This window comes from Panonychus citri, unplaced genomic scaffold (genome assembly GCF_014898815.1).
Source record: "Panonychus citri isolate SS breed McGregor unplaced genomic scaffold, ASM1489881v1 Contig00138, whole genome shotgun sequence".
Classification (NCBI taxonomy): Eukaryota; Metazoa; Arthropoda; class Arachnida; order Trombidiformes; family Tetranychidae; genus Panonychus; species Panonychus citri.
In genome coordinates, this window is record NW_026515543.1 from 3,438,256 (window position 1) to 3,451,521 (window position 13,266).

At 31.1% G+C, this 13,266-nt stretch overlaps 4 protein-coding genes across 5 annotated transcripts; 1 reads left to right on the forward strand and 3 right to left on the reverse strand.

The window, feature by feature from the left end:
• Positions 1-12: 12 nt before the first annotated feature.
• On the reverse strand, positions 13-1,980 carry LOC128393132 (uncharacterized). Of its 2 annotated transcripts, none has more exons than XM_053353259.1 (4): positions 1,615-1,980; positions 1,402-1,475; positions 749-1,069; positions 13-356 (listed from the first exon to the last, which is right to left on the reverse strand). In XM_053353259.1, exons 2-4 carry the CDS (start codon positions 1,466-1,468, stop codon positions 157-159), a joined length of 588 nt encoding a protein of 195 aa, XP_053209234.1. In that variant the 5' UTR covers positions 1,469-1,475; positions 1,615-1,980; the 3' UTR covers positions 13-156. The 2 variants fall into 2 exon arrangements, with proteins under 2 accessions (XP_053209234.1, XP_053209233.1); XM_053353258.1 differs by having other exon boundaries at positions 1,402-1,484.
• Positions 1,981-4,065: 2,085 nt separating this feature from the next.
• LOC128392950 (uncharacterized protein DDB_G0271670-like) lies at positions 4,066-7,006 on the forward strand. The gene is made up of 4 exons (XM_053353044.1): positions 4,066-4,971; positions 5,179-5,296; positions 5,907-6,429; positions 6,515-7,006. Exons 1-4 carry the CDS (start codon positions 4,538-4,540, stop codon positions 6,769-6,771), a joined length of 1,332 nt encoding a protein of 443 aa, XP_053209019.1. The 5' UTR covers positions 4,066-4,537; the 3' UTR covers positions 6,772-7,006.
• A 128-nt stretch (positions 7,007-7,134) lies between these two features.
• Positions 7,135-8,856, reverse strand: LOC128392951 (uncharacterized). The gene is made up of 3 exons (XM_053353045.1): positions 8,618-8,856; positions 8,516-8,541; positions 7,135-8,413 (listed from the first exon to the last, which is right to left on the reverse strand). Exons 1-3 carry the CDS (start codon positions 8,727-8,729, stop codon positions 7,436-7,438), a joined length of 1,116 nt encoding a protein of 371 aa, XP_053209020.1. The 5' UTR covers positions 8,730-8,856; the 3' UTR covers positions 7,135-7,435.
• A 787-nt stretch (positions 8,857-9,643) lies between these two features.
• Positions 9,644-12,706, reverse strand: LOC128392949 (ADP-ribosylation factor-binding protein GGA2-like). Its single transcript, XM_053353043.1, has 6 exons — positions 12,571-12,706; positions 12,295-12,488; positions 11,919-12,178; positions 11,671-11,829; positions 10,059-11,600; positions 9,644-9,981 (listed from the first exon to the last, which is right to left on the reverse strand). The coding sequence occupies exons 2-6, from the start codon at positions 12,338-12,340 to the stop codon at positions 9,787-9,789; spliced, it is 2,202 nt and encodes a 733-aa protein (XP_053209018.1). The 5' UTR covers positions 12,341-12,488; positions 12,571-12,706; the 3' UTR covers positions 9,644-9,786.
• Positions 12,707-13,266: the final 560 nt, after the last annotated feature.

A 13,266-nucleotide genomic window follows, 5' to 3' on the forward strand; every position in this document is an offset into this window, starting at 1 on the left:
TTAGAGAAACAATTAGAGATGAGAAATTATTATTAGGCACTTTCATTGGAATAATATTTTATATATTAATTAGTCGATTAATTAATGACTGATGATATTAAATGGAGAAAAAAAAATCAAAAAAAAAAGGTAAAGAGATTGATGAAGCTCGTTAATCTAAAGTCGTAACAATATCGAGGATAAGGCGAGACTGATTAAGATTATGAAGCCAGGGATTAATCCTCCTGATCCATTGCATTCGGGCCCTTGACAGAAACAAATCCTTTGGGTGGTTCCATGCCCAGGGGCTCGGAAACAACCGGGTGTCCCGAGGAAACCACAGCTTCGAACTACTCGTTCCTCATCCTTATCGTTACCTGGAAAATTAATGATTGATCAATAGTCTCAATTATTGGTTAACAATTAATTGAATATCATGTAATCATGTAATCAAATTAGACTGTGAAAATATTGACAATTTGATGATTGGTTTGATGACAAGTTAACTTGAGTTAATATCTAATGATGGAGACAATTGATTTTGCTTGATATTCACAAGGATAATTGAAGTTACTTCAACTAATTTCAGCTAATTTAGTTTCACTTTGATTACATGGTTTCGATATTAGTGATTTGTCATTTATCTGAAACCAAATCATATGGAACCAATTAACTTGAAACAATTTATTAATTTTGTAAACACAAATTGGTTACAATGTATTAACTTTTTGTTTTAAATTAATCGAGGGAAAAGTTCTGAATCTCTTACCTTCGATATCATGTTCGTAGGTGAAAACGGTCTTATAACAACCAGTGAATCGAACTGATTTGTTCAATGGATGATCAAAGCCGTAATCAGATCGCCATTGGTCACAGGATTGGACAAATTTCTCTGGATTAGTGATACAATCTTGACCAACAGCTCCAATCCGCCGGACCTCAACGTCCGATAATCCTTTGGGTGACATTGAATTACAGATTGAACACCTTACAGGTTGAGTATCGATTATATTTTTATCCGAACCATAAGCGGCTACGGAAATGGCATTGTTTTCCTTTCGAGCACCAACTCCAGATTCACTGGAAACTCCTAAGAACGAGGATTAACCGAAATCAAATTGAGATTAGTTGATTGATAATTCCAATTGTCACACAATGAAAATAATAAGAAAACAACAAGATAATTAAATCAGATGATCTCTTTTCTATTATCTGATTAATTTCCCTCTCTTTTTAATTCTTATTAGAAATTAACTAATCTTCTTGAGAGGAACATCGTAATTGTTTTTTTTTTCTCTCATTGGATTAGTTTGTGATCTTCAAATTGGTTGATTTTCTATTGTTTGACTAATTGTTACAATCAATGGACTACAATTAAAACAAAGGGATATTTTGGAAACAATTAAAAAGGTTTGTACTTACCAATGATTGAGAAACAAATTGCTAATGTTGTTAAAATTGTTGATTTACTGATTCTTAAGGTGGACATTGTTGATTTGTTGATTCTGTTGATGAAAATGAGGAAAATTATCAATGATTATGATTAACAATCAACAGGTATTTGTTGTCTAATTGGTTAGACAGCAATTTAGACAAAAGGATAATTAAACAAGGCAATTAAATGATTTCTCTTACTTTTTTTTTCTTTGTACTTGTTAACTGATTGATTGAATTATCTAACAATTTAAAGTCAATTTATCGGTATAACGGTGATTTGATTTGTAGATGATGATTTTATAAGTAGTTGTTGATATTTAATTAATTGATTGGTGTTGATTTACTTATTGTTGTCAATCAGTTTGAAAGTAAATGGCAGTTGTTGTGAGTGTAAATTGGTTTGCAAAGACTAAAGGTAATTAATTGTGATGATCAACTAAGAACTTGAAAATTAAAAAGAGAGGTAGATGATTAAGTTAATTGTTAAATGTGTATTTCTACGGAAAAGTCACTTCATTGACTAGAAACCTTGATTGGAACTTAATTGTTGAATGAATTGGCAGATTTAGTTGATGGAAACCTAAATATGGTTAATGGGAGGAGAGTTTATTTCATCATGATAAGACTTTATCACTATTTACCATGGTGAACATGGAGATAATGATTAATTGTGATATTAGATGAAATTAGAAAAAGATAATCATGATGATGACCTGAGATCTTTAAGAATTGATATTATCATGATTGTCGCCGGAAGTGTTGAACAATCAATTTCATCTTAAATCGTTGTCGTTGTTAATTTTTTTTCTTCTTCTTCTTCTTCTCCATCAAGTGGATTTAGTTACAATTAACGATTATTGTTTGCTGATTTAATTGTTTGCCTAATCGGATGTTAGTCGATTTCCTTTCCTTTGATTATCATTTTATTTTAATCATTTAAGAAAAATCTACAATCAAATTAATATCAATAAGCAATTTCTAACTAACTAATCATCATCATTTTCTTGATTGTTATTGCCCAATAACTGATTTACTTCATTAATTTAATTGAACTATCCTTTGATCACTCATTTACAGTTTGATTGTTAACCTTGATCACTTTTCCAAATCTATTGAATATCAAAAGTTAATTAGTACATTTTGTGAACCGGTTTAAAGTTAATTGTCAATTTTAAGCGACCCACCTTAGTTAATTTTTCTCTCTCTCTTAATTGTTGATAATGAAGTTTTCCAATTTAATTTCAATAGAAACGAAAATATTATTAAGTTAATTAGTTAATTTACTTTATATGTAAATGATATTTTATTTGATTGTTATTGTAATAACTAAGCAATCAAATCATTTCATGAATGAAATCAAATGTAAACACAAATACGAGACAATTGATTATCTTAATTGTTTAGAGTCCTCTTTTTTTAATCGTTAATCTTCAATTATCAATGACAATTATCTAATAGTATTATTGATAGTATTACAATTAGAAGATGCTTCATTCATGACTTTTCTTGCTTAACTAAGATCAATTGACACTTTGAATTAATGAAAAATCAACGAATCCAAATTGCCTCCCAAGCAATTACAATATCAATTACAATTAAATCTGATTGTTTGTTTTAATCTCTTTTCTTTTAGATTTTAATCATTTCATTAAATCAGGTTGACAATCTGAATGAAGAGGCAAAGGTAATCGGTTAATATTGAATAACAGGAAATTGTCCCATTCAGTTTACCGATAATCAAGATGATTAATTGTTAATTTAACTTGAAATGATTAAGATGAAACGACAAATAGGCGGAGGTTAAGGTAATAATAATAACGATATTAGATGACGATGACAATGGATTATCTGATTTGCGACAATTAGCTTACTATTTAATGGACTTTGTGTTGATTTTTAAATTGGTAACACAATTTACTCTATCAAGATGATAACTGTCTTCATCTTCATCTTCATCCTCATCTTTATCCTGTCGAAATCTATGTAATATTTTTTACCTTTTCAAAAGAGCGGAAATGCTTAAGTGTTTCCGATTGTTAACTTTTACGAGAGATCAACTATTAACTTAATTAATTACAATTCTTCAGGCACTTTCCTATCACATGAGTATCATCTTCATCTTCATCATCTTCATTGTTTTCTTTTTCATTCAATATAATTTTTACTCTAATACTCCAAATGGACAGAGAGCTGATCTAAATTGTTAGTGATTAGATTTCATTCATAATTTTTTTTTCTTTCACAATTACAATTCAATTGCTTCTCTTACTATTTATATAATTGATTCATAATCATCTAGATTATTGATGATCAAAGTTACAAATTACATTGAGTATCATTAGATCCTCGTTCTTAACCATCATAATAATTAATCAATAAACAATTTACAATAATCTAAATCACTTGAAAAGTAATTGCAATTGAATCAATTCAACAAACTCAAATTGATAATTATTAATAATAAAACGATATTCAGTTACTTTGTATTGTAAATTTGGTTCAATTGATTCATTCATGAAATTAGACCCACTTGCTCATTTTAATTGTTACAATTAACTGATGAAAATTAGAAAAGCATTTCTGGATCGGCTGAATTAGCCGCCTTTTTTTCATTCTAATTTCAAATGTAAGTCAGCTGATTTTTTGGTAACAACAAAAAGATTTTCCTCTTTGATTGTAAATGTTTCTCTCTCTTTCTTTTATTAATTGTTTTATTTTATTAATTACTAATTGTTAATTGTGATGTTATTAGCTTTTGATTGATTATCGATAATGTGAAACAATTAAATCTCAACAGAAAAGATAATCAAACAATCAAAAGTGACCTTATAACCACATCAACAACAGAAAATCTTGTAACATTTTCTCCTCTTTTATTTTCCTATTTTTCTGTTTTCTACTTATCCTTTTATTTTTCACTCTTTTCGTTTTTCAATTAATTAATTTTCTATTTTAATTGTTGTTCCTTTTGTTTCTTTTCTTGTTTATATTTTATAATTGTTGATTTACTTATATATGTTTTCTATTTTTGTTGAAATTTCCATCCAATTCTATTCTATAAGAGGTAAATTCTGGCCTGATTATTTTTCCTCAGCTTGAAGCTCCTTTTTTTCTGCAAACCATGAGTACTAATTGTGCTGCTGATTCTATTAATGGAGATGATTTGATTGGTGATAATTACTGTAAATCTGTTGATCCTGATATTCACCACGAAGAAGAAGATGATGATGATGATTTTGATGATTTCACCGATTTTCAAGAGGCCATTCCATTGGTAAATGATGAAACTAAAACGACAACAAGGACCAGGCCATCAAGTGATAATCAATTAGGCTCACAAATAGACAACAGTTCAAATTGTCAATCAAATATCTCTGGAAATCTAATATCATCACCAAAATTTTCTGATTCATTTACTATTAATGAACTAGCCAAAAGTTTACCAACCTTGAATAATATTATTAATCAATCTTTCACTAAGGCCATTGAAGATAATCATATTGAAGCCGAACACAGTATTACAGCTGATCTATTTGAAGATAAAACATCTCAAAGGTTTGTTATGAACACCAACTCTAATTTAATTGTGATAGTGATTAGATTGATCATCATTCTCATTCAATTCTATCGAAATTAACTTACCTTTTCAATCAGAATTGTAATCTCAATGGTGCAACTCTTTCCATCGACTATTATCATGGCCTAATTTCCGTCGGTTGAATCTAATGTTTTCTTTTTCTTTTCCATTCTTTTTCCTTTTAGTTATAAAATATGGGAGAATTTATTGAATCCAGAAGAATCAACATCATGCCGATTAAATTGGGAATCGTCACATTCATTTCAAGTCTTTCTCAGATCTTTAAAAATCGATAAAAAAAATGTAAGTTGGTAAAAAAACAGTTAACATGAAGATGACATTTTTTCACTCAACAATTGATCTGAATGGTGATGAATGTAAATCTATCATGATGATGACCTTGTTTTCATGATGAATTTACTGTCTACCAGTAAATAGTTACTCGGAAAAATCAATTGTCTCTTTAATTAGATTTAGTTGTTTGATACATATTAGGTTGATTCTTAGCTGTAAAAGTATTTCCGTTTCTTTCCAGTTGAACCGGAAAAGGTTACAAACCGTTTACAGTTATAAATTATTCAACATTAATTTACACACAATCTTTAATTGTTACTCTCTTACATGATGGGAAGGTTTTTCTTTTACTACATCAATTTTAATTGTTACGCTTATTGTATCTCAACCGTTTCTAAACACAATTTCCTCATTCAAATTATTTACTTTTTGTTATTTTCCACAATTAACTTCAATGTCAACTGATTATGGAATCATTTCTTTCCGTTATCATGTCAAAATCATTTTAACCTCTTCTAATCAACTATTATGCTCTGATGGTTACAATAATTTACTCTTTTCATTGATTTAATTTAGTTCCTAATTTTGTCTCTTTTACTTTTTTTTCTCCCTCTTCCAGGTTGACAATTTTTTCTTCACTTCATTCGAGTCAAGCTCAGAATCCAATGAGATCACCATGAACTCACCAGTAACAGTAACATCTCACTCATCTGACCATCGAATTGTCAACAAAATGTCCAACATGGAATTACCATCAAAATCTGAAAATTCATCTTCATCTTCATCCTCATCATCAACATTGCCAATAACAAAATCTACTTCAAGTTCATCAATATCAATTACTAATTCAATTGAATCAAATAAAGTTCCCCAAGTGTCACCAAAACCGGAACCACCGATGGTTTTACCTAAAATTGAAAACACAACTTCAAGTGCCTCACTTTCATCATCCTCATCATCCTCATCATCTTCATCTATCAAACCAAATAATGATTCAAGTGAATTAACTAATCAATCGGAAGAAAATCAGCCCTCCATCAACAATCAACTATCAAACAATTTACTTGATGTTACATTTTTCCTTAATAATCCAAATTTTATGCAACCATGTTCAAGTCCAAAAGCCTCTGTTAAAACTAATGGTAATTAACTGTTGTTTTTTTTCAGACAAACAATTTAATTGTTGAACTAAATTTCTAATTGTCTTTCTCCTCTTTTACTCCACAGAATCTGAACAATCAGTTCAAAACAACGAATCATCAACCAAACCACTTTCAATCATATCTTCATCATCAACTGATCCATTCCACAATTTGATCTCTCATATCCAAGATGCATCATCAATGCGATCAACAATTAAATCTCAATCATCAACAATCACACCAACAGAATCAACAAACAGAATTTTCGAGGAATTACCTTTATTATCATTTATGCGGACGAAATTATTAATGTTCCCAATGAGAGATTCAATCAAAGATTGAATTAAGTAAACAATTAGGCGAAAATCAATTTTAATTTTGTTACTAATATTAACAATTGGAATATTATTATTACACAATTTGAATTAGTACAAAAAAGTGAGACAATCAATTGCTTTCATCATTCTCGCTCAATTTGACTGATTAACTAATTTAGCTTAAATCCTTAATCTTCTTGATATATTTATATATTTTTCCCTTTTAATTTTTTTGATTACTAAACAATCAACAGTATAAATATCATATTGACAATCAAAATGCTTTAGAAATTGTAAATCTAATCATTTTCTCAATCTATTTATTCATGATTAGATGATGAAATTATATCAATTTTAAAGTAATCAATGAAATTATCACGAAACCAAATCAATTTGACAGATCTTTTTAATTGTTACTATTAAATGTAATTTATACATAGATGAGATTATAATCATGATAATCTTAAAAGTCCTACAATTGAGATGAATAAAATTAACTATACAAAATAAATTATCTGATTGATGAAGTCTCGATGATGTTAATCAAATGTGTAAATACATAAATTGTTGAGTGATTAAAGAAAATGTCATAAGTTGTTTGAGGAAATTTAGTAGAAGAAAAAAATTCATGTTCGATTGATGTAATTACTTGGAAAAGATTTACAATTTCGTTGATTGTTGTCAATTGATTAATCGTCACTCTCATCAAAAGCACATTCCTCATCAGTCTGATCTTCACAACCGGAAATGTTCATGTGAGTGTAACGATCAACAAGTGAATGGTGGGAACAGGAAGAGGAAAGATCGGAATCAGATGGAGCACCAACAGCCCCGGTGGAAGATGGGCCCGAAACAGCGGATGCATGGGACGACGAAGGTCCCGAATCGGGTTGAGAACCAGGTCGAGATTCAAGCTGAGAATTAATCTGAGGCTGAGCTTGACCAACGCCTGAAGGACCGGCCTCACTCCAATCGGCTGCACTAATGCCCTCCCTTGGTTCACCTGTATGATAATGTTGACTTCGAGTGTAACTATGGTGTATTAACGGCGGTGGAAGTATCGTCTGAGTTGAGCCGAATTCATTGTTATTTGAATCATCGTCATCAAGATCGTAATCCTCATAATCGTAACCATGATCATAATCTTCATCGTCGAAATCATAATCATTATAATCAATCGTACACACTTTTTTCCTTGGCCTTTTCCCTTCCTCTTCATCTTCAAAGGAAGAGGGAAGATTCAATCCACTGGTGGTTGCACCGAAATTGATTCCACTTGGACCCGCAATCGGCTCAAAACTATCTTGACTTGTACTCTGTTGAGATTCATCGCCAATAGTAACTTCCGCCTCCTCAGCTACAGAATGAATCATTTCCTCGTCAGCATCTGCACTTCCGTAACCTGGATGATTTCTATCATCTTCATCATTAGTGTTTCCGTTACCATCATGGACAGTAACTGATTCTTCCGGTGTTTTTATTAACGCCTCGATCTCCTTTAACTTCATTGGTTCAGGAATAGTGAGAGGTTCATCTTTACATTCACCTTCGCCCCCTTCAACCTTTTCAACGTTTTCATCGGGACAGGTAAATGGAGATTCACCTTCGTGGTCAGGGTTATTTTCAGGGTAGTCGTCAGAATATCGTCCGAAATCAGCTTCAGTGCTCTGAATGTCGACAAGAAAACCAGAAAAATTTGAATAGATTATTAGCCAAAACAATCTAATGATCTTATATGAAAGAAAACAATTTATATGATTAATAATTACCGCAGATCGAGGGCACATAATCCATCCTGATTGAGAAAACATGTAAACAATTAAGAAGATAAATTAGCATCACAATATAATCAGAACCCTCGAAATATTAACCTTTGTCAATTGATTCCTGTACATATCCACCATCTCTTGTCCAAACAATTCGTTTCTTAATTATTCCCGATTTTCGGCTCATAAATTGACTTTTACCTGGAAAAATAGACATAATTAGCCACTAATTAAGGATTAATTTAAAAAAAAAGATAAGATTAAGAAAATGAAAGAGGTGAAAATGTAAAAAAATGAGATGATTAAGAAAATCTAGTTAACTTATTTATCTAGAAAAAGGTTAAAGTGGAAAAGTCATCAATTGATTAGCTTTTCGTTACCATAACACAATTTAAATTTTCCAACCAATCGCAATCAGGTTAATCAACCACTCTCATTGATCTTTAATTGTTTCAAAAATTACGATTCCCATTTAAAACAGAAAATCTTTCAATTGCTCAAAGAAAATCTAAACGAAAAGATTAACTATTGATCTGCAAGAACTAAATGGGTTAATTGTTAAACCTTTTAGCCTTAATTAACAGGTGGTTTACCTGAGGTTAATTTACCTTGATTGTTAAGAAGCTTAATCATCTTAAATATTTTAATTTAATCCACTGAATTGGACATGCGATCTTGAGTCCACTGGTGAAAAAAGTATAAAAATGAATACAAATTAAGACGAATCTTCATTGATTAGTAATCATCGTTTTCTGTTGGCACAATTAACAGGTAGTTGTGATCAGTTAATTGTTATTCTATCATGAATTCAACAAACAACATTTTCTCATCTAATGATAAATTCAATTGCTCCAGTGTTTGCATCCCAGAGGATGAGAGTTTGATTATCATTGATCATTCACCACCGCAAGGATCAACAAAGAAGCAGCAATCAGTTAATTGTGATAAATCAAACATCTCATTTTCGTTCATTGGATCAATCAAAAGGTTCGTTAATCGGATTAGATCACCTCGAAAGTCCAGTAAAAATCCAGTATAAGGATCGGAGGTGATTTTGATTTGAGGATCAGTGGCTATCCCAGTGGATTGGAAACCAATTAGTTAACAACAATCAATCCGAAATGTGTACAATTCTTATAATTAATCACCAATTTAATTTTTCAAATGCTTTTTTCTTAATAAATACATAATTAAATTACACAATTAAAAGTTTTATTGTAATCAAGATGGATTACAATTGAATAATAAGTGGACTGTTAAATTTAAATTCGCGTTTAAAGAATAACTTTTCCGGATTTATCGAAATTTTCGGTCTCAATTGAATATTCAAGATGGAATTGACATTCTTCCTGTTTACTTGGACTCGATTTTGCGAAAATAATCACTTGGGTAATTGCCGATGGAGGTAAAAATGGACTCGAAGGTGATAAAGTCGTTGAAGATGGTGCTTGAAATTTGAATTTCATCCCCTGAGGAAAAAGAAACAGTAGGAAAACAATTAGATTACGAATTACTTATTGACAATTAAAGAGGGAAAGTGAATTACCTTTGATGAGGTTATATGGAAATAGATTTTGTTAATTGTTTTGTTTGATAAATTGGTCGTGGTTAAAACGGCGACGGACACATCGGAACGAGGCTGATTTGATCCGAAGTTTAAAATTGATTTAATTTCTTTCTCATTGACTAGGATGATTGGTGATCGTTGACTGGGTTCAACTGATTCTAATGGGATGAAAATATCAGTGATTGATGAGACAATTGAAGGACAAGTGGATGTTGTTGTTGGTTCAGTTGATTCAGTTGATTCAGTTGATGATGTGGTTGTTTCCAGTTCTTTTGAATTCAGTGAGATTAAAAGGTCTGATTGATTAATATTTGATTCGATGGTTGGATTTATAATATTGTTCATTTGATTGCATGTTGTTGATTGTTTATCGATAGTTGGAATGTTAATCATTGTTCGTAATGCATTAAGAGGCATATTGGAATCACCACAATTTTCTGGCTTAGGTCCAGCATTTAACGTTAATCTCATCATGTTTTCCAGCTCATCTAAACATGATGTTGATCGTTTAGGTGATTTACTAATTGTTGGTTCGGTGATTGTTGTTGATGTTGGTGTTGTGAAAGGTGAGGATGATAGTAAATCTTTTGATGCGATTGATGCAACATTCGGGGGTTTATGCATACAGGGAACTAGAATATCTTTCAAGTAATTAACATGAGCATTCACCATACCCTGAGTTTCAGTTTTGGGAAACATTTCAAAAAGGGTTGACATGGTTTCACTATTATTGTTAATTGTTGTTGGTGGGGGTAAACTGACAGCTGAATTAGAATCAGAATTATCCTTGATTGCTTCATGGTCACTTAGTAAACTAACATCGCCGAAATGTGAACCATTCAGTGGAATTGAATTAGTGGAGGTCATCAAAGAGGCAGCGGTTGAAGTAATGATACTTGAAGATGACGAGGATTCAGTTGTTGGTGAGCTTATGTCAACCAAATTATTGTTTGATGTAATTGTTGTTGACAAGGATGTTGAAGCTTTTGATGAATTACTTCTGATTGGTGAATTTTCCCAGAGTAAATTACCAGAATCAGGGTTAGTATTATTATCATTGCCAATTGGTTGAGGCACTTGATTAACTTTAACATCATACTCGTTGATCACTTTAGTCAGTTCATCATTAACTTTAAGAAGCTCTTCAAACAATGGTTCAGTTTCGGACAATTCACCGGCTAATTTAAACAATTTAGGTCGTAATTTTTTACAACTATCATATAGTTCATCTAGAAGCTCTTTCTCGGTGAAATGTTCACCTTCCGATGAATTGAAATTGGCCAAAACTTCAGAGAAAAGTTTACCATTGTTACGAGCCAATTCTAGTTCAGTTTGACATCGAGATTTGATCTCAGTTTTCTTATCAGCTTGATGAGCCAACATTTTAATCAATTTATTAGCTGCAATCCGGTCTTCTGGTTGACCACTTTGAATTAATCGTTTCAACATGAGAGCATTTTCAGCATTATCCCAAATTTCATCTTTCGGTCTTGGTGGCGGTGGAGGAATAGGTTTACTTTCCTGGAAGATTTTAAAAAAAGGTTAAATTAGAAACAATCAGATAGCCTAAGGGTAACTAAATGATATTTACAGGTAACAAATGAGCTGGATCGGAGGTGATGATTCCTTGTCTTTTCAGCATTTGATATGCTTCAAATATTTTGGGTTCATGTTTCAGCTCAATACTCCATAGGTAGAGCAATTCAATGATCTTTTTCTTGACTCTGTCTGGAGATCTTTGTGCTAAATACTGAAAAGAGTAAGAGAAGATAATTGAATTAATCATGTTTGATATGATTATTTGCGAGAATCAAGAGAAATCGGAAGATATTAACTCACCTTTGGAGAGATAACCTTAATCAACTCATTGAGAAATCTAAATTTTCCAACCTCTTCAATGAATTTTCTATCTGATCGTTTAACTAGAGTTTGAATAACATTAATCGCTTTCAAGGCTTCCAATTCATGAGGTGATTGAATTTTGTGACCAAAAAATCTCAATACAAATCCAATGGTTTCCTTATTGTCCTTCATCAAATGGACAAGTTGACCAATCGCTTCATCGTTAACCTCAACATCAAGAGGATTTGCTGCTTGAGCTAAAGGAGAGCAACAATAAAGGGGAAAATCAATGATAAAAACATCAATAGAAAAGATAATTTAATCTTGATGATAAATAGACAAAGGGAAATAATTGTTTAGATGAGATTCTTACCTAAACATAAATCGAGATTAATTTGATCGGCTGAGCCCATGTTCATTGATTGTGATGAGTTGGTTTCAATTGTCAACACGAGTCAATCACTCAGCTGTTAGCTTAACAAAAGTAACTCAAATCCAGATTATTATTAACCAATATACCATCAAATCATTACGATGACTGTTGATGATGATTGGTTGATAGAGTAGCTATTAAGATGAAATGAAAACCAGTGATTGTGAAGATAAAGGTAAGTGATCAATGATTAATCATTGGGAAGATTAAAATTACCTGCAAACAGACATTTCTTTTGTCTTGACTCTTTCAAAACAATTAAAGAGCGCAAGTAATCATTGTTGAATGATGAGTTATAAAATTTCAACAAAATTAACAAGATTGACAAATTACAATTCTAATCAAAAGAAATATAAATCTAATCAAATTAATCTAAGCAAGAAAAGACACTTTTGTTTACCAATTGCATAAGATGAGATTCTTTCTACTCTCAACAGGTGGAGCCAAAGTTCATTTCAAATTTCGTATTTGATTTAATTGTGATTTTCATCAATTCTGCGGGTTCAATTTGTGTTGAAAGAATTACCAATTTAGTTTATGATAAACCTTTTTTTGATTTGACCCTTTACTGACCAAATGCTCACCTAAATCATTTAAACTCTTCACCTTTTTATCTACTCTCTGTGGAAACTTATATTATATGATTGATTTTTATCTAAATTGTCGATTTATTTTTGCGATCGAAAGTTTATTTTTACTTTCACATTGATTAAATAGATTAAAATGAACGAATTTGATAAACGATTTAATTTTCGAAAACATCTTAAAGAAATAGGAGAGTAAATGCCTTGAGAGAAGATGAGAATAATTCTCATTCTATTTATCATCTGAGAGATATAAAAGTCGAGATGAATTTCCATCGATATTCATTAACGATTCTAAAGTCAATCGATATTCATCTTTGTTTCTAAT